Genomic DNA, 21,857 nt, shown 5'->3' with positions numbered 1-21,857 from the left:
AGAGGGTTGGGTAGGGTTAGAGGTTTAGGGTTAGAGGGTTTGGGTTAGAGGGTTTGGGTTAGAGGGTTAGGGTTAGAGGGTTGGGGTTAGGGTTAGAGGTTTAGGGTTCGGGTTAGAGGGTTAGGTTAGGGTTAGGGTTAGAGGGTTTGGGTTAGGGTTCGAGGGTTAGGGTGAGAGGGTTAGGGTTTGGGTTAGGGTGAGATGGTTAGGGTTAGGTTATGGTTAGGGTTAGAGGGTTTGGGTTAGGGTTCGAGGGTTAGGGTGAGAGGGTTAGGGTTTGGGTTAGGGTGAGATGGTTAGGGTTAGGTTATGGTTAGGGTTAGAGGGTTTGGGTTAGGGTTAGGGTTAGAGGGTTAGGGTTAGGGTTAGAGGGTTAGGGTTAGAGGGTTAGGGTTAGAGGGTTAGAGGGTTAGGGTTAGAGGGTTACGGTTAGGGGGTTAGGGTTAGAGGGTTAGGGTTTGGGTTAGAGGGTTAGGGTTAGAGGGTTAGGGTTAGAGGGTTAGGGTTAGGGGGTTAGGGTTAGAGGGTTAGGGTTAGAGGGTTAGGGTTAGGGGGTTAGGGTTAGAGGGTTTGAGTTAGGGTTAGAGTTAGAGTTAGGGTTAGAGGGTTAGGGTTTGGGTTAGAGGGTTAGGGTTAGAGGGTTAGAGGGTTAGAGGGTTAGGGTTAGAGGGTTGGGGTTAGGGTTAGAGGTTTAGGGTTCGGGTTAGAGGGTTAGGGTTAGGTTATGGTTAGGGTTAGGGTTAGAGGGTTTGGGTTAGGGTTCGAGGGTTAGGGTGAGAGGGTTTGGGTTAGGGTGAGACGGTTAGGGTTAGGTTATGGTTAGGGTTAGAGGGTTTGGGTTAGGGTTTGGGTTAGAGGGTTAGAGTTAGAGTTAGGGTTAGAGGGTTAGGGTTAGAGGGTTAGGGTTAGGGTTAGAGGGTTAGATGGTTAGGGTTAGAGGGTTAGAGTTAGGGGGTTAGGGTTAGAGGGTTAGGGTTAGGGGGTTAGGGTTAGAGGGTTTGGGTTAGGGTTAGAGGGTTAGGGTTTGGGTTAGAGGGTTAGGGTTAGAGGGTTGGGGTTAGGGTTAGAGGTTTAGGGTTAGAGAGTTTGGGTTAGAGGGTTAGAGGGTTAGGGTTAGAGGGTTGGGGTTAGGGTTAGAGGTTTAGGGTTCGGGTTAGAGGGTTAGGTTATGGTTAGGGTTAGGGTTAGAGGGTTTGGGTTAGGGTTCGAGGGTTAGGGTGAGAGGGTTAGGGTTTGGGTTAGGGTGAGATGGTTAGGGTTAGGTTATGGTTAGGGTTAGAGGGTTTGGGTTAGGGTTCGAGGGTTAGGGTGAGAGGGTTAGGGTTTGGGTTAGGGTGAGATGGTTAGGGTTAGGTTAGGGTTAGGGTTAGAGGGTTTGGGTTAGGGTTAGGGTTAGGGTTAGGGTTAGGGTTAGGGTTAGAGGGTTAGGGTTAGAGGGTTAGGGTTAGAGGGTTAGGGTTAGGGGGTTAGGGTTAGAGGGTTAGGGTTTGGGTTAGAGGGTTAGGGTTAGAGGGTTAGGGTTAGGGGGTTAGGTTTAGAGGGTTTGAGTTAGGGTTAGAGTTAGAGTTAGGGTTAGAGGGTTAGGGTTTGGGTTAGAGGGTTAGGGTTAGAGGGTTAGAGGGTTAGGGTTAGAGGGTTGGGGTTAGGGTTAGAGGTTTAGGGTTCGGGTTAGAGGGTTAGGGTTAGGTTATGGTTAGGGTTAGGGTTAGAGGGTTTGGGTTAGGGTTCGAGGGTTAGGGTGAGAGGGTTAGGGTTTGGGTTAGGGTGAGACGGTTAGGGTTAGGTTATGGTTAGGGTTAGAGGGTTTGGGTTAGGGTTTGGGTTAGAGGGTTAGAGTTAGAGTTAGGGTTAGAGGGTTAGGGTTAGAGGGTTAAGGTTTGGGTTAGAGGTTTAGGGTTAGGGTTAGAGGGTTAGATGGTTAGGGTTAGAGGGTTAGAGTTAGGGGGTTAGGGTTAGAGGGTTAGGGTTAGGGGGTTAGGGTTAGAGGGTTTGGGTTAGGGTTAGAGGGTTAGGGTTTGGGTTAGAGGGTTAGGGTTAGAGGGTTGGGGTTAGGGTTAGAGGTTTAGGGTTAGAGGGTTTGGGTTAGAGGGTTAGAGGGTTAGGGTTAGAGGGTTGGGGTTAGGGTTAGAGGTTTAGGGTTCGGGTTAGAGGGTTAGGTTAGGGTTAGGGTTAGAGGGTTTGGGTTAGGGTTCGAGGGTTAGGGTGAGAGGGTTAGGGTTTGGGTTAGGGTGAGATGGTTAGGGTTAGGTTATGGTTAGGGTTAGAGGGTTTGGGTTAGGGTTCGAGGGTTAGGGTGAGAGGGTTAGGGTTTGGGTTAGGGTGAGATGGTTAGGGTTAGGTTATGGTTAGGGTTAGAGGGTTTGGGTTAGGGTTAGGGTTAGAGGGTTAGGGTTAGGGTTAGAGGGTTAGGGTTAGAGGGTTAGGGTTAGAGGGTTAGAGGGTTAGGGTTAGAGGGTTACGGTTAGGGGGTTAGGGTTAGAGGGTTAGGGTTTGGGTTAGAGGGTTAGGGTTAGAGGGTTAGGGTTAGAGGGTTGGGGTTAGGGTTAGAGGTTTAGGGTTCGGGTTAGAGGGTTAGGTTATGGTTAGGGTTAGAGGGTTTGGGTTAGGGTTCGAGGGTTAGGGTGAGAGGGTTAGGGTTTGGGTTAGGGTGAGACGGTTAGGGTTAGATTATGGTTAGGGTTAGAGGGTTTGGGTTAGGGTTTGGGTTAGAGGGTTAGGGTTAGAGTTAGAGTTAGGGTTAGAGGGTTAGAGGGTTAGGGTTAGAGGGTTAAGGTTTGGGTTAGAGGTTTAGGGTTAGGGTTAGAGGGTTAGATGGTTAGGGTTAGAGGGTTAGAGTTAGGGGGTTAGGGTTAGAGGGTTAGGGTTAGAGGGTTAGGGTTAGGGGGTTAGGGATAGAGGGTTTGGGTTAGGGTTAGAGTTAGAGTTAGGGTTAGAGGGTTAGGGTTTGGGTTAGAGGGTTAGGGTTAGAGGGTTGGGGTTAGGGTTAGAGGTTTAGGGTTCGGGTTAGAGGGTTAGGTTATGGTTAGGGTTAGAGGGTTTGGGTTAGGGTTTGGGTTAGAGGGTTAGGGTTAGAGTTAGGGTTAGAGGGTTAGGGTTAGAGGGTTAAGGTTTGGGTTAGAGGTTTAGGGTTAGGGTTAGAGGGTTAGGGTTAGGTTATGGTTAGGGTTAGAGGGTTAGGGTTAGAGGTTTAGGGTTAGGGTTAGAGGGTTAGAGGGTTAGGGTGAGAGGGTTAGGGTTAGAGGGTTAGGGTTAGAGGGTTAGAGGGTTTGGGTTAGGGTTAGAGGGTTTGAGGGTTAGAGGGTTAGGGTTAGAGGGTTAGAGGGTTTGGGTTAGGGTTTGAGGGTTAGAGGGTTAGGGTTAGAGGGTTAGTGTTAGGTTAGAGGGTTTGGGTTAGAGGGTTATGGTTAGAGGGTTTGGGTTAGGGTTAGAGGGTTTGGGTTAGGGTTAGGGTTAGAGGGTTAGGATTAGAGGGTTAGGGTTAGAGGGTTTGGGTTAGAGGTTTAGGGTTAGAGGGTTAGGGTTAGAGGGTTGGGGTTAGGGTTAGAGGTTTAGGGTTCGGGTTAGAGGGTTAGGTTAGGGTTAGGGTTAGGGTTAGAGGGTTTGGGTTAGGGTTCGAGGGTTAGGGTGAGAGGGTTAGGGTTTGGGTTAGGGTGAGATGGTTAGGGTTAGGTTATGGTTAGGGTTAGAGGGTTTGGGTTAGGGTTCGAGGGTTAGGGTGAGAGGGTTAGGGTTTGGGTTAGGGTGAGATGGTTAGGGTTAGGTTATGGTTAGGGTTAGAGGGTTTGGGTTAGGGTTAGGGTTAGGGTTAGGGTTAGGGTTAGAGGGTTAGGGTTAGAGGGTTAGGGTTAGAGGGTTAGAGGGTTAGGGTTAGAGGGTTAGGGTTAGGGGGTTAGGGTTAGAGGGTTAGGGTTTGGGTTAGAGGGTTAGGGTTAGAGGGTTAGGGTTAGAGGGTTGGGGTTAGAGGTTTAGGGTTCGGGTTAGAGGGTTAGGTTATGGTTAGGGTTAGAGGGTTTGGGTTAGGGTTCGAGGGTTAGGGTGAGAGGGTTAGGGTTTGGGTTAGGGTGAGACGGTTAGGGTTAGATTATGGTTAGGGTTAGAGGGTTTGGGTTAGGGTTTGGGTTAGAGGGTTAGGGTTAGAGTTAGAGTTAGGGTTAGAGGGTTAGAGGGTTAGGGTTAGAGGGTTAAGGTTTGGGTTAGAGGTTTAGGGTTAGGGTTAGAGGGTTAGATGGTTAGGGTTAGAGGGTTAGAGTTAGGGGGTTAGGGTTAGAGGGTTAGGGTTAGAGGGTTAGGGTTAGGGGGTTAGGGGGTTAGGGTTAGAGGGTTTGGGTTAGGGTTAGAGTTAGAGTTAGGGTTAGAGGGTTAGGGTTTGGGTTAGAGGGTTAGGGTTAGAGGGTTGGGGTTAGGGTTAGAGGTTTAGGGTTCGGGTTAGAGGGTTAGGTTATGGTTAGGGTTAGAGGGTTTGGGTTAGGGTTTGGGTTAGAGGGTTAGGGTTAGAGTTAGGGTTAGAGGGTTAGGGTTAGAGGGTTAAGGTTTGGGTTAGAGGTTTAGGGTTAGGGTTAGAGGGTTAGGGTTAGGTTATGGTTAGGGTTAGAGGGTTAGGGTTAGGGTTAGAGGTTTAGGGTTAGGGTTAGAGGGTTAGAGGGTTAGGGTGAGAGGGTTAGGGTTAGAGGGTTAGGGTTAGAGGGTTAGGGTTTGAGGGTTAGAGGGTTAGGGTTAGAGGGTTAGTGTTAGGTTAGAGGGTTTGGGTTAGAGGGTTATGGTTAGAGGGTTAGGGCTAGGTTAGGGTTTGGGTTAGAGGGTTAGAGGGTTGGGGTTAGGGTTTGGGTTCGAGGGTTAGGGATTAGGTTAGGGTTAGAGGGTTAGGGTTAGGGTTAGAGGGTTAGGGTTAGAGGGTTAGTGTTAGGTTAGAGGGTTTGGTTTAGAGGGTTAGGGTTAGGTTAGGGTTTGGGTTAGAGGGTTAGAGGGTTAGAGGGTTGGGGTTAGGGTTAGGGTTAGAGGGTTAGGATTTAGGTTAGGGTTAGAGGGTTAGGGTTTAGGTTCAGGTTAGAGGGTTAGGATTTAGGTTAGGGTTAGAGGGTTAGGGTTTAGGTTCAGGTTAGAGGGTTAGGGTTTAGGTTCGGGTTAGAAGGTTAGGGTTAGAGGGTTAGGTTTAGGGTTAGGTTAGAGGGTTAGGGTTAGGAGGATTTTTGTGCATCTTCTCCTCAGTATTGCTCAGAAAGGCAGCATATTCTATATTTATTCAGGACAAGGTTCTAAATCCACAGCTGTTTTTCTCACTTCAAAGATGCACATTCTTAGTAGAACTGGCACATTTTAAGCTCTCTGCTACGGAAAATGTGCTATTTACAGAATGTCCAAACTTTACAATAATCAGTAAACATTTACATCAATAAGCCTTAAGATCTTTACTATTTTTTGAGAAAGGTTTTTGTTTTTAATTCATTCATTTCCAGCTTTAATGTTCGCTAACATGGTATATATTTGTAATTCAGTAATGTTTATGTCCTATACACAAATCTTTAGCAATCACATGTTTCTTGCATGTTTCTGCAGGTCGTCTCATTTTTGACAACCTGAAGAAGTCCATTGCATACACACTGACCAGCAACATCCCAGAGATTTCACCCTTCCTCCTCTTCATCCTTGCCAGCGTTCCTCTCCCTCTGGGAACTGTCACCATCCTCTGCATCGACCTGGGCACTGACATGGTCAACATGCTTATCTACTCATTTATTCAGTTCTTTTGTCGGGCTTCCAAGTGTTGACGATGGCTATTCTAATTATTGAAGACATTTTTTTTAAATTAAGAGGGTTTTCATCACTTCACTACTGCTGCAGGTTCCTAGATTTTACCATGTTATTCCTGATGAGCTGTCCCTTATTATATTCAGAACATGTGCTGTGCTTAGGGCCCCACAGTCCATGGGGGGCCAATTTAGTGTGAGGAGGTGCATTCTCCACATATGTGCAAACTATACATATCATATGTGGACTGTGGCAGGTGAATGTCGGACGATGGAGGGGCCACTTGGAAATCTTGCTTAGGAATCCGTTTGGTGGGGATGGGGGGGTCCTGGGAGTATTTACATGAGGTTGCTGGGTTGAGGCTAGAATTTCAGACAGGTCAGGTCCACATATTAAATGCCACCTAAGTCTAAGACACGTGCACAGATCACTCTGGTGCTAAGCTGGTAAAACCAGCCCACATAAAGGCTTTATTACAGAGCCCCTTCAAATGTTCTCATCGTTCCAAGTTTCTCTTTTCTGCTTCATCGTCATCATTATTATGGTTGACTTTTTCTTCTCTTTCCTTATCTGACATGATAGAATGTTTGATCACATTAAAACTCAGAGGCACCGTGTCTGTGAAGAACTCTTACTATACTTACAACAAATATTTTGTTATTTATCTTACTTTAATTGTATCCTCAACCTTTCTCTTAGGTATGAAAATAATGCAATTAAAGTACAATTTTCTGTCAAATAGATTAAAAAAGAACCTTTTTGATTTTGAAACTAACCTGATAAACAACCGAGAGATTTGAGAGATTGAGTTGAAACAATAGTCAGAGGGGTGGAAACAACTTTATTCCAAATAGACCCTCTAATCTGGTCAATGTCAGCCACCTATGGGGGAATTTCTCTTTTATTCACTAAGTAACTTCATCTCCTACTGTAACATAAGGCCTTTTAATCCAGAATGATCTGTGGTACAAGGTTCACTGTTGTGAGAAGTGCTTTCAGCACGGCACAGAGATAATGTTCACAATAACAGACCAGCACTTTTGAGCCTTAAGCTATTTGGCATCTAGTCTGATTCAACTATTTGTGAAAGTCGTCTCCTTCCTCAAATCCAGGTTCCAGCTATTTCACTGGCTTATGAAACAGCAGAGAGTGACATCATGAAAAGAGAACCAAGGAACCCCAAATCTGATAAACTGGTCAACGAACGCCTCATCAGCATGGCCTACGGACAAATAGGTTTGTCTTGTATCACTAGACGAATAACAATGACACAAAGGTGAGCAGAATGTGTGAGACCTGCTGTTGTCTTCCTCTTGTTCTGACAATGAGACCCAACTGAGAAGGGAAAGTGCAACAGTTTCCTACAAGACTGAACCTCAGGGACCAAAGCATTGAGCATCAAGGCTTACAAGCCTAACCCTCTGAGCTGAGGGGTTAGGGTTAGGGTTAGGGTTAGGGTTACTCACCCTCAGGAGCTACAACACTCACCCTTAGGGGCTACAACACTCACCCTCAGGGGCTACAACACTCTGTAGTTAATTAGTGCCATAATGACCTATTGCACTAATTCATTGCAAGTAAATCCAGAAGGAGATTGGGTGATAAGTGCTCATTTGAAAGGGATTTAAAAGTTATTATTCCATCATTTCAGACCTATAAAAGCTGACAATAGTGCTGAAGTCTTTTAAATCCTCTTGTTGTTTGCAGGGATGATCCAAGCTCTTGCTGGGTTTTTTACTTACTTTGTGATCATGACTGAGAATGGCTTCCTCCCACGGACGCTGTTGGGCATCCGTGTTAACTGGGACCATCGTGATGTCAATGACCTGGAGGACAGCTACGGGCAACAGTGGGTAAGGCCCATGGTTCCTGTGGGAGTCACCACATGGTGTGTAACCTAAAGATGAGGGTGTTTGTTTGTGAAGAGCCTGGATTCTGCATGTGTCACACTGTCCATGCATTTTCTTTACTTCTCTTTATGCTGCCTCTCGTGTGGCGTCACAGAGTTTTAACTCCAGACATTTTGGGTGATACAATTGGGCTCTTCTTGTGGGGTTCTTCTGGTTTAGGTACATGAACCAGTCGAAATTTAAGCACATGTCTATGAAGGTAGATCGGGGTTATAAAGACTTCTGCTGCAGCGTTCTGGTGGTCCTGGAACGTAAGGGTTGCTTTTAATGTGCTGTGATCATTTGGTTGCCTTGAGCCATGTTTTGGTCTAAAACTGACACATGTGACTGGTTGTGATGTGCTACCGCCTGGCAGACCTACGAGCAGAGGAAAATCATCGAATTCACCTGCCACACCAGCTTCTTTGTCAGCATTGTGGTTGTCCAGTGGGCTGATCTCATTATCTGCAAGACCAGGAGGAACTCGCTCTTTCATCAGGGCATGAAGTAAGCAACAAGAGTGTGATGAGGCTCGGCCCAGCTCTGACTCTTTAGGTTGAAAAGTATTCATTTTTATCATCAACTCTTCATTTTTCTCAGTATTTCTCATTGAATTCTCTCTTTTGCTGGACAGGAACAGAGTCCTGATCTTTGGCCTGTTAGTTGAGACTGCTCTGGCTGCCTTCGTCTCTTACTGCCCTGGAATGGATGTCGCGCTGCGCATGTATCCCTTGAAGTATGCTCTGCATATATATATCGCCAATGAACCAAAGCAAAAAAAGACCGAATACTCTTGCCATTAGTCAGGCACGATCACCTCTAAATGACTTTCATCATCTTAACCACTTTCTTGTTATCATTACTCCTCACAAATGGCTGCATTTTACCTTTTAGTCTTCAGTGTTTTATTCCAATCTAGAGCCGACCCCTTTTTAACTTTCAGGATCCTGTGGTGGTTCTGTGCCTTTCCATACAGTCTTCTCATCTTCATTTATGATGAGGTCCGTAAATTCATCCTGCGGAGGAACCCGGGAGGTGAGCAGTTATTAAGAAGCTGTTAAGAAGTCCACATTAAAAGGGTTCAGCCTCCTTCGACAGGCTAATATTCTATAAGAGGCCAAACTATGGTCAGGTGATGTAGGAGGATTGACACCCACAAACATGAAGGATATTAGCTTTGCCTGAATTAGAAAACATGCACTTGAAATCAGGTCAAATCAATGCATTTGTGCTGATGGTGTAATGTTGTGCTTTTGCAGTTAGAGGTGGTAATCGAGGTTCAAATATTCTTTTCTGTCTATAAAACTAAGTAGGAGCTTTTGTCCTGGGTGAGTCTCCATCTGCATGCAGATTGAGGAGCAGACTGTGAGTTTAGTGAAAATGTGGACGACCAGGAAGCAGATCTGCCTTTCCCAGCACCAGAGCCAATAGTGAATGATGAGAAAGGAAATGAAAGCAGGCTGGTGAAGACTCTTTCCCCACAGAGCGTGCACATGACATGTCACGGTCTGCAGAGCACCGTCTCAGACTTAGAATTGGGATCCATTTGGAAATGAATGTGAACAGACTGATCCAGAAGGAGATTATAACAACTTCCTGCCTGACCTTTGCTCTCTGACACTTCCTCTTTCTCTCTCTTCCAGGTTGGGTGGAGCAGGAGACATATTATTAGCATTCAAAAATTCTGAGTTTGAATTTGATTCTGTGTCTGCGTGTGTGCGTAATGTAGGTGTTCTTGTGCACGTCTGCACAGACACAACTCTGTATTTGTCTGTCAGGTGTGATCTTGAAGGGATCAATTCAAAAATCTGATTCGCATGAAATGGAAAAATAAACTTTTGACTGTGGATTTGGATTCTTTGTTCATACATACATCAGTGCAGTCATAACATCCAGTAACCGGTACCAAGAAGAAAGAAAGGCTCGGTCCTGTTTTGCCATACTGGATTATCTAATGTCAATTTTTTGTGTCTATTAAATTGAGAATATGTTCATATATGATGGTATATGGAATATGATGGTGGAGTGGGTAGAGCTGTGGCCTTGCAGAATGAAGGATCCTGCTTCAAACCTCTCTGCTGGGCCAGGGTGCCCGGGCCTGAATGGGTTCTCTCTGGAGAGTCCAAAGACATGAATTTTTGGGGCAAAACTCAAATTCCCTACTGACTGTGAGGAACTGCAATGTCCCACATTGCGAGAAGTTTTCTTCAGGTTCTCAGAAAGTTCTAGAAAAATGTTTGTTCATAAATTTTAGGATGTCACCGCTTGATTAATTTTTTCTGAATGTCACTTAAATCACTGATAATTCACTTCAGATTGAATTTGGACTACGAATCCATTCTTGAAACATTTCATCACCATCAAAAACGCAACTTCCTGTGGCCCTTCCATGAAAGTCAAACTATGGAAGCATCAAAACAACTCAACTTATCCTGACTGAACCTCCTGGTGTGTGTGTGTGTGTCTGTGTGTGTGTGTCTGTCTGTGTCTGTGTGTCTGTCTGTGTGTGTGTGTGTCTGTCTGTGTGTGTGTGTCTGTCTGTGTGTGTGTGTGTCTGTGTCTGTGTGTGTGTGTGTCTGTGTGTGAGTGTCTGTCTGTGTGTGTCTGTGTGTTTGTGTGCGTGTCTGTGTGTGTGTGTGTGTGTCTGTCTGTCTCTGTGTGTGTGTGTCTGTCTGTGTGTGCGTGTCTGTGTGTGTGTGTGCGTCTGTGTGTGTGTCTGTCTGTGTGTTTGTGTGCGTGTCTGTGTCTGTGCGTCTGTGTGTGTGTGTGTGTGTGTGTGTTTGTGTGTGTGTCTGTGTGTGTGTGTGTTTACCTGCAATATAACAAAAAGACTAGTAAAATCATAATATTCCGTCTTTAAAGCAGATCTGTCCGGGCCTGTGTGTTGGTGCCGTTTGTTGTGTTGTGTTCCTGGTTCTCTCACTAGGGGGCGTGGTGGATCCACCTGGGGACCTTTCGCTGGTGCCCGTCACACCTGCAGCTGGTCACCAATCAGCACCCTTCAAAAGCCTCCAGCTCACCTGCGTCTGGTCGCTTCTTCGCTTGGTGGTGAACGTGGGTCGATGGTATCTCCTCGTGTTCTGTCCCGTCCCGTCGTAGCTTCCCCCGTTGTTCTCACCTCTCTTCCTGGGTCACCAGGCGCCCCTCATTCGGAGGAACGAGCTGCACTCTGCGCACCTTTTCACCACCTGAGTTCTTTAAGATCTTGTGTTCACACCGTCAGTTCTTGTTGGTCCGCTTACGGGTCCTGCCTCAATGGCCCCCTATTATGGTGTAACTAGGTTTCCACTTATATAAGCTTTCACCAGGATGAATATAGAGATTGATTGATTGAGTACTTTATTGATCCCTTTAGGGGGTGTCCATCAGGCAAATTAGCATCTCCAAAAAAACGTACAGCACTGTACAAAATTACCCACCACCATTACACACCATTAAACATATTAGAGATAATAAAATAGAATAAAATAAATAAAATAGAATAAATTAAAAATAGAATATAAATATAAAATATAAAACTATAAAAATGTAAATAAATAAATGAATAGATGGATGAGCCCTCTGTCTTCACTTTATAAACCAAAGAAAAGCATTTAATTCAAGATGGCTTCATCTGCAGCTGATGAAGGTAATGTGCTTGCAGTACCTGGACCAAGAACTGAAGTATTTAAGGTAGAATATTTGAAACTGAACCTGTTTGAATTGGTGAGCAAAAGATTTCTTTCTCAATGCCTAATCGAAGAAAAGTGAGCATACAGTAGAACGACCAGTGGCATCAGCGTGAGGAGTGGGAAGGTAACGAGTAGGCATTCAGTGGTCACTCATTCTTAAGTAACCTCTGAGCTTCCAAACACGCTGTCGAGCAGTCGGTGACGTCAGTGGTTTCATTACTGTAGCCTAACGAACCTCTCACACAGCGGCCACCTGCAACACACCTGCTGTCGTGAAGATGTGCCTCGATCACGAGGACGCAGCGATTAGGCTGAGAAATGATGTCGCCACCTCACCAAAAACCAGGTGTTAATCAGCACTTGCAGTCAGACATGGCGTCATTTCTGCAGGTGTGGAGACTTTAACCCGTATTCTGCCAATCATCTCTCATCGTGCTGAGATGATGGATGTTTTATATCTGAACAAACATCACGCTCTCACGAAATGTTCTATACAAGAACGCTCAATCAATAACCCATTCTAAGCATGTTTTAGACAAATGTTGTACATCAAATCAGATAAACGTGAGATATCTTTTAGAAAAGAACATTGCGTAATCAGAGGCATCAGTCATATTCTCCAAACATAATTTAAATCTTTGTTTGACTACGATCGTATTTCTTCCCACTATTGGAATATTTTATAAATACCATTCTGTAAACTTTAAACTAAATTCTATTTCTCAAATGTTCTTCCTTTGCTTATAAGTGACATTGAAGAAACTGCTATTTGTGATTTTGAAAGGGGCTGCTGAGGCCGTGAGGCCAGAACCGAAGATGACCAGGCTCTGACCATGTGGGCTGAGCTTGGTCAACAACACAAATACTTGAAATACATTTGAAGCTCTTTGCTGAGCATAGCTAGATGAGGCCCAGCTGCTGTTCCCAGTCCTGGAGGGAGAAATGATGACTCCAGCGCAGCATGTTGCTTTTAGCCAATGATCCTGGTGGGGGACTCGAGATGGGAAAGGTTTCAATTCCAGGTCAAAAGCAGCGCTTCCTGCAGCGCCACACATTTGAGTGAAGGAGGGAAGAGCTTAAAGATGAGATGGAGGACACCGGCTGAGCCTTTATGTGACCTGATGCCAGTCAACCACCTTCAACCGTTTGATCAGGTTCCCCCATCTGGAGGATTTCGGGACATTTGGGTGCTTCCCTTTGTCTTCTCACTGGCCTCTAGTACCTTCAGCGCTCTGAACAAACCTTGTTTCCCTTCTTTCCATAGACAAAACGGTGCTGAAGGGACAAACGAGCTGGATGATTGTTGCATCCAAGCTTATCCTTCATTTGGGATGGCTAGACTGGCTGCCAACGTACCGTGACCGTCCAACCATCCTACACTTTACATACCTCGATGATCTCTTCACAAGTGCTGCAGCTCTGTTGCTGTGTTGCTACCACGTGTCCTGATATTAAACTTTACTTCAGTCATCTGAGCCTCATGAACAGGAGCTCAACAGTGCAGACGGGTCAGTGAAACATTGGCTGGATTCCTCTGCTACTGCATGTGTGCGCTTTCTCATAAAATACCTTTTGGCTGTTCTGGGCAGTTACAGTGGAAGTGATTAAGATGCTGCCAGATTGCTGTAAACAGAGGCAGCAGAAATTTGGATCCTGGGTTCAACCACAGAAAAGGTTTGAACTATCCTGAGAAACGTGAGCAGGTTCTGATCCCAGACCAGAGGGGGTGAGCCACAGGGATTCTAAACTGAAAGGTGTTAATATTAGAGGAAAGGTTAATCGGGCCATCCCAACAGCTTCAAATGAACAGGAAGGTGATGTTTTGTAAAGATCTTCATTTTTTCTGAAACACCCATGAGGAAATGGATGATTCTTTTTCTTGATCTGATCTGTTTGTGTTTAATGAAGACCCAGTTAGGGGAGCCACATGTTTTGAGGGCAGTTTCTTTGTCTTCATCTTTCTAAACCAACCCTAACCTTACACATTATCTTAAATGGTGCCAAGTCCAGCACCCACCTTGCTGCTGTTGCCTGTTGGGGGGGCAGACTTTGAGTTTCTGTGAAACACCGAGACATTTAAGACTAACGGTGCCATAAAAGATAAAGATGAACTGAACTGAATTCCTTAGGGTTTCTCTGAACACGCGAAGGATGTAACCGTGTGTAACATTCGCAATAGGATATACAGTACAGTAAAGCCAAAACTTCATGACCCCACCTTGAACCTTGAGCAACATCCGGTGACGACACTTCCGGTCGTCTCGCAACATGGCGCTTCTCTTAAGGTCAGTACATCTGCGTAACAATTGTTTTCAGAGCGTTTTATGAATCTTTTGTGTCATCCTGTGTGATAAGAGATGTGATCCAACAACTGCTGGCCGCTCTTGGAAAATAATATTGCATTATTACTTTGGTTTGACGCCGCTCGCTGCAGCTGTTAGCTGCCCTTAGCTCGCTAGCTAACTAGCTTCACTAGTTCGCTCCGTCGATGCAAAACCAAGTAGAATAATAACGTTCTTGCTCCTGTCAGTGGCGATGTCTGCCTAAATGTGTAGTTTTAAATCGGTTTGTTCTCACTTATTAAATGTTAAAGCGTTTTTAGATGTTCTCATTTACAAATGTCCTTTTTCAGTCTGTCGTGGCGGACGAGTTTGTTTTTAGAGGAAGTCTGCAAGTTTTCGAACAATTTTCCTTTTGTACAGTTAATTTTCTTAACTGAGCCAACCTGTTATATCGGAAATGTTGCCAAACTGACACTGGGTTCTATACCTTATTTAAAATGCATAATTTATTTAAAATGCATAATCATTTAGCATTTGCATTGTTCTTATATAATGCAGGTAATTTAGTTGGCGTCTCACTCAGAATCTCATTTTATTAAAATGTGCAGCATGAAAATGGGCATGACGAGTCTTGAGATGATGCTGGTAAAAAGGTTTTATATATTAGAGCAGCAATAAAAGCTGCTCTTGGTGTCCTGATTTACCTGAAACAGTTGACTTGTTTTTCAATTCCATATTTAATTCTACAATTCCAATGAAGGCTTAACATGAAGTTCTTGTGGGTTTTCCAGGACTTTGGCTCGACAGGGTCTCTGCAGTTCAAGGCCTCGCCGCTGCATCCTCTACACACAGTGAGTTTTATATATTCATCTCTTAAAATGTCATATCTGATCTGCCCCCCAAGTTGAAAAACAATGCTTCGTCTGGACCCCTAACCTACATTTATCCAGGTTTGGGTGGAGACTGAACTGATCTGACTGTTTGACTTGGAATGGAGCTGTTTCATTTATCAAGGCTGCATTTCCCAATAAGGTTTCCTCCATAAATGTAGGACGCTACCAAGTTTCATTTCAAATGCAGAATCTGACTCGCCAATGCACTCTCCCAACTGGCTGCAGCACTGGTGTCGGTCCACCTATGAAGCTGTTGGGTAAATGTCACTTTATCTACTCGTTTATCTGCTTGGATACTCCCTGGACCTTGACCAATCCTGGAGCTGACGCCATGAGCCTCAAAGGATGCAGTGAAGGGGGATGTGGCTTCTGAGAGGCCACTGTTTGAATCGCTGTCAGCCAGGTTTATTGTTCATTTCTGCGTCATGCTATTTATGTAGCGCTGCTGCTGCGTTGGCCTGATAAAGGGCAGCTGGTCAGATATCAAATGAAGGCACCACGGTCCTTTAGGGTGCTGTGACCTCTCTGAATTCCTGTTTTGATTCCCTTGACTTTCTCTTGCAGTGCTGCTCCGATGGGAACAACAGCCAAGGAGGAGATGAACAGGTTTTGGTCTAAAAATGCCAAGTTAAACAGACCCATGTCGCCTCATCTGACCATTTACAAGTATGTGCACCGTTTGTCTGTCTACTAGAGCTGGACGGGGACGGGGACGGGGACGGGAACAGACCCTGATACAGGCGCGTTTAGGAAAGACACGTTCTTGTTGGACATTTTGCTTCCTGATCTGTTTCTGCTCTGATTCCTGACAAATGTCAGCAGGGAAGGGATCTGCCAGTGGCGGGGCCTTGGTATTCACCTTTGTCCCCCCCAGATAGAACTGTTTTTCTGTTTACTTTATTCACTAAGCGATGTTCAATCTGTTTGGAATTCTTTCTCCATTATCCCCTTTATGCCTTAATGAAAGGTTAAACAAACGCGTTAATATTATTTTCCGAGGCAGTCGTGCTTCGAGAATCCTCCAGTTTGATGCCAGCCTGACCTGTGACAGCGTTAGTGGGCTGTCCATTATGTTGGCAGGTGAAAAGTTCTTATTTCCAGGTTCCATTACAACAAGTAAACCTCTTTAACTTGGTTTCTCTTACAGTTGTGACTGTTAAATGTGGCTGTAAATGTACTGAGCTGTCAGAACACAAGTATTTCTCACCTGAAGGGAGGTGGAGCCTCACTTTGTGGTCAAAGACATAAATATGGCAAATAGAAAATCTGACCTGGACACTTTTAATGTGTAGATGCCCTCAGCAGCAAAAGCCCAGCCTTGGTCTGTCAACGCCACCATTGTTGAAGAGCTTATGGGGCCGTTAGTGGAGCTTCTCATTCATTCAGGGTTTTACAAAGCTTGAGCTCAGTGAGCAATTGGACAGGTTAAAGTTCTTGAAGTCTGTCCAAAAGGCTTCAATTGTGAAATGGAAGGGCTTGAAGATTTAGCCCGTTTGTCCCATTAGCATGCTAACAATCGGGGTGGTCAGCTGATGACGTTGGCAGGGTCATTGACCCAACATTGGAGGTCTTTTTGTGATTATTCCAAATGTCCTGGAACTTCAGATTTGAACAGTTTTTCTACTTTTCGCTCCAAGTTGATCTGGTTTGGTTATGACGGTGAGTTAAACTAGAAGTCAACCTGCTTAGATGAGCAGATGATTCCAGTGAGGCGCCGGCACGTTAACATGTGGTTTGGTCTGTTTCCTGTACGAAGAACGTCTGGCATCATCATAAATGGCTTCCCATTCTCTTGTTTCAGGTGGTCTGTCCCCATGATGATGTCCATCGCACACAGGGGAACTGGAGTGGGCCTCAGTGGAGGTATTCCCAGATCTATTTAGACACACTTGATCTACAGCCATCATGAGCTTGGGAGTAATGCTAAAGCCTTTTCCCCCCCACTATGGATTCTTGCCAAGAGCAGTTTATGGCAGACCCAAACAGTTCAATGGACTTCAGGCCTCCATGTTTAAGATCAGCAGTGGTGACCTTCATGTTCCAGAGGCTGGTTCATACTGGGGGCTGGGTTCACTAGGACTCCTGTTATTTTGAGTTTTCCTCACAGCATCTAAAACCAACTTACTGCCCCAAACACTTGTGGACTAAAACAGGCCATGTTTCATCCTCATTTGATAGTTCAGAATGTTCTTTGTTCCTTTTGCTGGAAATGACCATAAAGCAGACCATAAAGACAAGAGCCCCCGTATGAGCCTGGTCCTGTTCAGTGTTCAAGTTAAACAGGTTTTCCTGACACTACTGCTTGCTGGGGGTCGGACCTGGGTTTCTGGAAAGTGTTGAGGGACAAATTGGATTGGAACAGACTGTCCAAATAAAGCTGAAGACGAAAGCTTTGTGTAATCCATGATAGCAGGCTGCCAACGGAGCCTGTGGACAGAGGAAGCACTTGGATCCAATGGGAAAGGGTGCTTTCACATGACAAACCCAATCTGTTTGGTTTCCTCTCCAAAGAACTCGCTGCCAGCCTTCGGTTTCCAGCGCATGAAGGTGTTGGACTAACCCTGACTAACCCTTTCCTGGGCCAGTCCTGACTCAGTTCTTCTCTCTGTAGCCATCTCAGCCTTTGCTGTGGCAGCGCTGGTACTGCCAGGAAATTATCCCGACTACTTGGACCTGATCAGCTCCCTGTCCATCGGCCCCGGCCTCATTGGGATGGCCAAGTTCGGCATTGCATTCCCTGCATCTTTCCACACCTACAATGGCGTCCGCCACTTGGTAAGAGTTTCATCTCCAGATGCATCGTAGCCATTTTTAGATATTTCTATATATTTTATATTTCCAAAGTGGTGGTGTTGCTCCAACGCTGAAATGTTTTTCCTTCATTCCATCAGTGGTGGGATATTGGCAAGGGCTTCCGCATCCCTGAAGTCTACCGCACCGGCTACACCGTCATCGGTCTGTCCATCGTAACGTCCATAGCCTTGATGCTGCTCTGAGCAGCAGGCAGAAGACGAGCTGGGGACAGACTGGACTCACTTTGGGAGTGTGTGTGTGTGTGTGTGTGTGTGTGTTTTGGCCTCCTGGAGGCTTCATTTCATCTGAGGATTAAATAAATATTATACTGTACAAAGTTTGGTAAGATTTGATCTGGTTTCTTAAAAGGTTGTGCATTTATCTGCTGTACTGTTACCACAGATTCTCTTTATTAGGAATTAACCAGTTGCCACTCTGGTTCCAGCATCGGCCTCTGGGCTCTGCAGGATGTTGGTGTGTTTGCAGCTTTTAGCCGTCATTCATGTTTCACCTCCTCAGGCTGCAGCTGCTCAGGCATTTCCACACCTGCTGGTGGTTGAAAGGTGACCCTGCAACCCACTGACATCTGCACCTGTGAGGAACCTGCCGGAGGCCCTGCCTCCTGCTGAGCCACACAGGAACTGTGTGTGTGTGTGTGGGGGGGGGGGTGATGTTCAAACAGATTGAACATCGCTTAGTGAATAAAGTAAACAGATCTGCCTCTGAATGTGGGTAACACATTTAGAGGCCATTTATTGTGAAGTGTTTCGCTCCAAGTTAACCGTGGCTGCTGACGGACCTGGGGAACGCATCATGTCTCTCGAAACAATTGGCTTTTGCTCGGGGACCACGTCAGTGCTCGGGGGCCACGTCAGTGCTCGGGGGCCACGTCAGTGCTCGGGGACCACGTCAGTGCTCGGGGGCCACGTCAGTGCTCGGGGCCACGTCAGTGCTCGGGGACCACGTCAGTGCTCGGGGGCCACGTCAGTGCTCGGGGACCACGTCAGTCCTCGGGGACCACGTCAGTGCTCGGGGACCACGTCAGTGCTCGGGGCCACGTCAGTGCTCGGGGGCCACGTCAGTGCTCGGGGCCACGTCAGTGCTCGGGGACCACGTCAGTGCTCGGGGACCACGTCAGTGCTCGGGGGCCACGTCAGTGCTCGGGGCCACGTCAGTGCTCGGGGACCACGTCAGTGCTCGGGGGCCACGTCAGTGCTCGGGGCCACGTCAGTCCTCGGGGGCCACGTCAGTGCTCGGGGACCATGTCAGTGCTCGGGGACCACGTCAGTCCTTAGCTGGAGGTTCTCATTCATCTGGCCAGTGAAGTGCTCGGCTTGGAAGCAGCTGTTCTTGGGGGCGCTTCACAGATCTGAACAGTTCCTGTAATCACATAATGAAGTCGTGCAACTGAGTGGTTGCCCCAAACCTCTCTGAACAGATGCTTGATTCATCATCTGCCTTGAAAGGGCCCTGTTCCCCACTCGGAAAGTAACTTATTGTTGGCAATTCAAAATCACTTCGGCGTGAAAGCAAAGACGTGTCTAAGAGCTGAGGAAAATGTTTCAGAGCTTTACGGGTCGCTCTGAACTCATTTGATTTCAACTCTAGCCCTTAACTTAGCACTTGGGTTGTGACTCCAACTCTACCGGGTAAATGTCTGCATGCCCCAATGACTGAGGAAGACTTCTTATTCCAGGCAAACTGATGTCACAGAAACCTGAGATGCTCACTGGAGCCATTTCCTGCCTGGAGTGAACGCATTACCTCAATTGTTGATGCATTAACAATATATGCCTCTTTCTTTAATGGTTGTCATCCCATAATATCACCACCCTGACATGCTATGGTGAGAGCAGCATTGGATGGAGTTGCACGATGATTGTGCAGCGGCAGTGCCCCCTACCGGTCGGGCATATAAGTCACCGAGCCGCGGTCCTGATGCTGGCCACTGGAGGATGTGCAGACAGAACTCACTGGTACCGGCTCCATGGCCCAACGGAGGACCGCTGGACGTCTAGACCAGAGGCTCCGGGTTCGTTCATTTTAACTCACCAAAGGTCATTGATCTAATCAGACGTGATGTGATGCACATTCCGTTCTGTTATAAAGCAAAATCCCATTTCGAGCTGTCTGCTCATCCATAACAATGAAATATTTCTTACAGAAGTCAAGTTTCTCTATTCAATAGAGCTAAAACCATTGGTGTCTGTCATGATCGAGGGCTGTTGGAGATTGGACTTTAATTTCCATTTGAGAAAGTAAAACGGTAGAAAGAGCATCTGTTTACTGAGATGTTTCCCTCCATCCCATGTGTGGCTGCTCAGATTCTGCATCTCCCCAAACAGCAGCTGGTTTTTAGTGTCACTTTGTCCTCATCCCCACCAAAACGGACTGGGCTGTTGTGCTGCCGCCATCCATGTTTAACCCCATCATGACTCCCCACGCACAGCCTAATCCGCCAGCAAAACTAATCCCTAATCCCCCCTGGCAAGTTCAGCCCCCTCATACGTGCACACGCACAACCACAGGTCCTCTTTGTCCAAACGAGCATGTAGAAGATGATTGTTGTTCTAAAACTGAGCAGCAGCTTCTTCAGAGGAGCACAACAGTCACCATGAAGTGTGACACTTGCCAAGCACCAACATTAATTTACTGTTCATGACCAAAAATAGCTGCAAATGATCTCCATTACGTCATGATAAGAACGATCACCACCCAACGGACCCAAGAACTCTGCTGCATCATCCCTGGAGAGATGGAGCCCCAACCTGCGAAGAATACTGCTCCATTCAGACTCCGAGCTAAAGCTCAGCTCTTCTGCTGGAGATGAGTGGGATCAGGTCACCTGCCTCCCCTCAGGGGTCCATGGACATGATGTTCTCTATCTGCTCCATCTCCATCTTCCAGCCAGGAGGCCCCTCCACTGGCCCCGTCATCCTGATGGTAGATCGCATCGAAACCCGCTCCCTGCCCCCTCCCTCGTTCCCTCCCTCCCTGCCCCCTCCCTCCCTCCACCCTTCCCTCGTTCCCTCCCTCCACCCTTCCCTCCCTGCCCCCTCCCTCGTTCCCTCCCTCCCCCCTTCCCTGCCTGCCCCCTCCCTCGTTCCCTCCCTCCCCCTTCCCTCCCTCCCTCGTTCCCTCCCTGCCCCCTCCCTCGTTCCCTCCCTCCCCCTTCCCTCCCTCCCTCGTTCCCTCCCTGCCCCCTCCCTCGTTCCCTCCCTCCCTGCCCCCTCCCTCGTGTCCCCTCCCTCTCGCCTTTCATACGGACCGTTTTTGCTGCAGTGAACGGTAACCGTAGAGAGAGAGAGCTAAACACGCACGCACACGCACGCAGTGTGTTGTTGAGGAGAAAAGGGAAGAAAAACAAAGAGTCTGAAGGAGATAACAAAGTCGATAAAAGCCGGATTAAGAGCAGGACGGGACCAGCGGCTGCTGCGCACCGGAGGGACACGATCACGGACCTCGGTGGGAACCGGCCTCAACGATCTCACGGTGTGTGCGCGCGCGTTGACATTGCTTCGCAGTTTGCATAATTGAGGATGATGGAGCCTGCGGGGCGGACAGGAGGCACCTGTCAGCGCTGACGCTTTTCCGTCTCCCGGAATTTGCCTGTGTGCGCACGCATGTGTGTCTGCGTGCGTGCGTTTGTTCCCCACTATTCCTGACAACGAGATGCAGAATCTATTCTTGTGCGTGAGTGCAGCCTCGGATCGATCGTCTGTCCACACTCGACGCTGTGGTGAGCAGCACCGATGTCATGAGTCGGTGCCACATCTTCCTGTGGCCAAGTGCGGGAAAAGCTGCTGCGCGCACGCAAACCTGGTGTTGGGGTGTGCAGCACCGACACCGACCTGGTGTTGGGGTGTGCAGCACCGACACCGACCTGGTGTTGGGGTGTGCAGCACCGACACCGACCTGGTGTTGCGGTGCAGCTCACTGATGCTGATCCGGCTGTTCCGCCCGGCAGCCATCAGCCATGGATGCGCCTCCTTCCGTTTTGTTTTCGTTCCTCGCCATCACTCAGAGAAGCTCTGAGCAGGATCACACAGTCCCCCCCAGTCCCCCCCCCCCCGTCCTCTATCCCCGCCCCATCTCCCGCCTGTCCCGCAGGCAGCATCCAGTCAGCGGGAGGAAACTGGCTTCAGTTATTTGAAGTCGGATAGAAAGAGAATCCGTGCGCGTGTGTCCGTGCCTGTCGGGGCTCGTGTGTCTTCCATGTCTGCCTCTCCTCTATCTGCTCTTCTCTTTAATCTTACTTTACTGCTTTCACTCACAGCTCGCTCTGTCTGCACTGGTTTGACAGGCGGACCCATGAACACCCATGAACACCCATGAACACCCATGAACACCCAATATTAGAGGTCAGTCTGGTCCGGTCTGCCTGTTTTTCTTCATCTCTCCGCTGCTCTCCCTGCAGGTGACGTTCCTCCTCCACCCTCAAGGAACGAGCGAGTCAGGCGGATCTGTGCACCTGACCATGACCTTCCCATCAGCCCCCTCCGTGTTTCGGAGCATCGGCCTATTGACGGTCCTGTTTGCCACTGCTGTTCACAGCAGCACCGAGTTTGGTGAGCTCCTGTTATC

At 47.3% G+C, this 21,857-nt stretch overlaps 3 protein-coding genes across 6 annotated transcripts in view; all 3 read left to right on the top strand.

The window, feature by feature from the left end:
* Nucleotides 1-9,481, top strand: part of atp1a2a (ATPase Na+/K+ transporting subunit alpha 2a) — a 43,948-nt gene extending 34,467 nt beyond the window's left edge. The window contains exons 18-24 of the mRNA XM_029831405.1: nt 5,554-5,708; nt 6,858-6,981; nt 7,453-7,598; nt 8,011-8,141; nt 8,269-8,370; nt 8,578-8,669; nt 9,278-9,481. Of these exons, the coding sequence (XP_029687265.1) occupies nt 5,554-5,708; nt 6,858-6,981; nt 7,453-7,598; nt 8,011-8,141; nt 8,269-8,370; nt 8,578-8,669; nt 9,278-9,306 (779 nt within the window). The 3' untranslated portion in view covers nt 9,307-9,481. The remainder of the gene's footprint in view (nt 1-5,553; nt 5,709-6,857; nt 6,982-7,452; nt 7,599-8,010; nt 8,142-8,268; nt 8,371-8,577; nt 8,670-9,277) is intronic.
* Nucleotides 9,482-13,573: 4,092 nt separating this feature from the next.
* On the top strand, nt 13,574-17,613 carry sdhc (succinate dehydrogenase complex, subunit C, integral membrane protein). Its single transcript, XM_003976927.3, has 6 exons — nt 13,574-13,590; nt 14,379-14,438; nt 15,045-15,146; nt 16,282-16,343; nt 17,092-17,255; nt 17,372-17,613. The coding sequence occupies exons 1-6, from the start codon at nt 13,574-13,576 to the stop codon at nt 17,474-17,476; spliced, it is 510 nt and encodes a 169-aa protein (XP_003976976.1). The 3' UTR covers nt 17,477-17,613.
* A 2,905-nt stretch (nt 17,614-20,518) lies between these two features.
* Nucleotides 20,519-21,857, top strand: part of cadm3 (cell adhesion molecule 3) — a 66,881-nt gene continuing 65,542 nt past the window's right edge. For 3 of the 4 annotated variants that reach the window (XM_029831069.1, XM_029831068.1, XM_029831066.1), the window contains exons 1-2: nt 20,519-20,765; nt 21,691-21,841. In XM_029831069.1, coding sequence (XP_029686929.1) covers nt 21,751-21,841 — 91 coding nt within the window. In that variant the 5' untranslated portion in view covers nt 20,519-20,765; nt 21,691-21,750. The remainder of the gene's footprint in view (nt 20,766-21,690; nt 21,842-21,857) is intronic. The other variant, XM_029831067.1, reaches the window with a different exon arrangement.

The sequence above is a fragment of the Takifugu rubripes genome, chromosome 22, assembly GCF_901000725.2.
Source record: "Takifugu rubripes chromosome 22, fTakRub1.2, whole genome shotgun sequence".
In the NCBI taxonomy this organism is placed as follows: Eukaryota; Metazoa; Chordata; class Actinopteri; order Tetraodontiformes; family Tetraodontidae; genus Takifugu; species Takifugu rubripes.
This window is presented reverse-complemented; position numbering and strand designations above follow the sequence as displayed.

Coding starts and splice junctions, on each gene's coding strand:
- sdhc (XM_003976927.3), top strand. Junction 14,439..15,044: donor CGCTGCATCCTCTACACACA/GTGAGTTTTATA, acceptor TTTCTCTTGCAG/TGCTGCTCCGATGGGAACAA. Junction 16,344..17,091: donor TGGAGTGGGCCTCAGTGGAG/GTATTCCCAGAT, acceptor TTCTCTCTGTAG/CCATCTCAGCCTTTGCTGTG.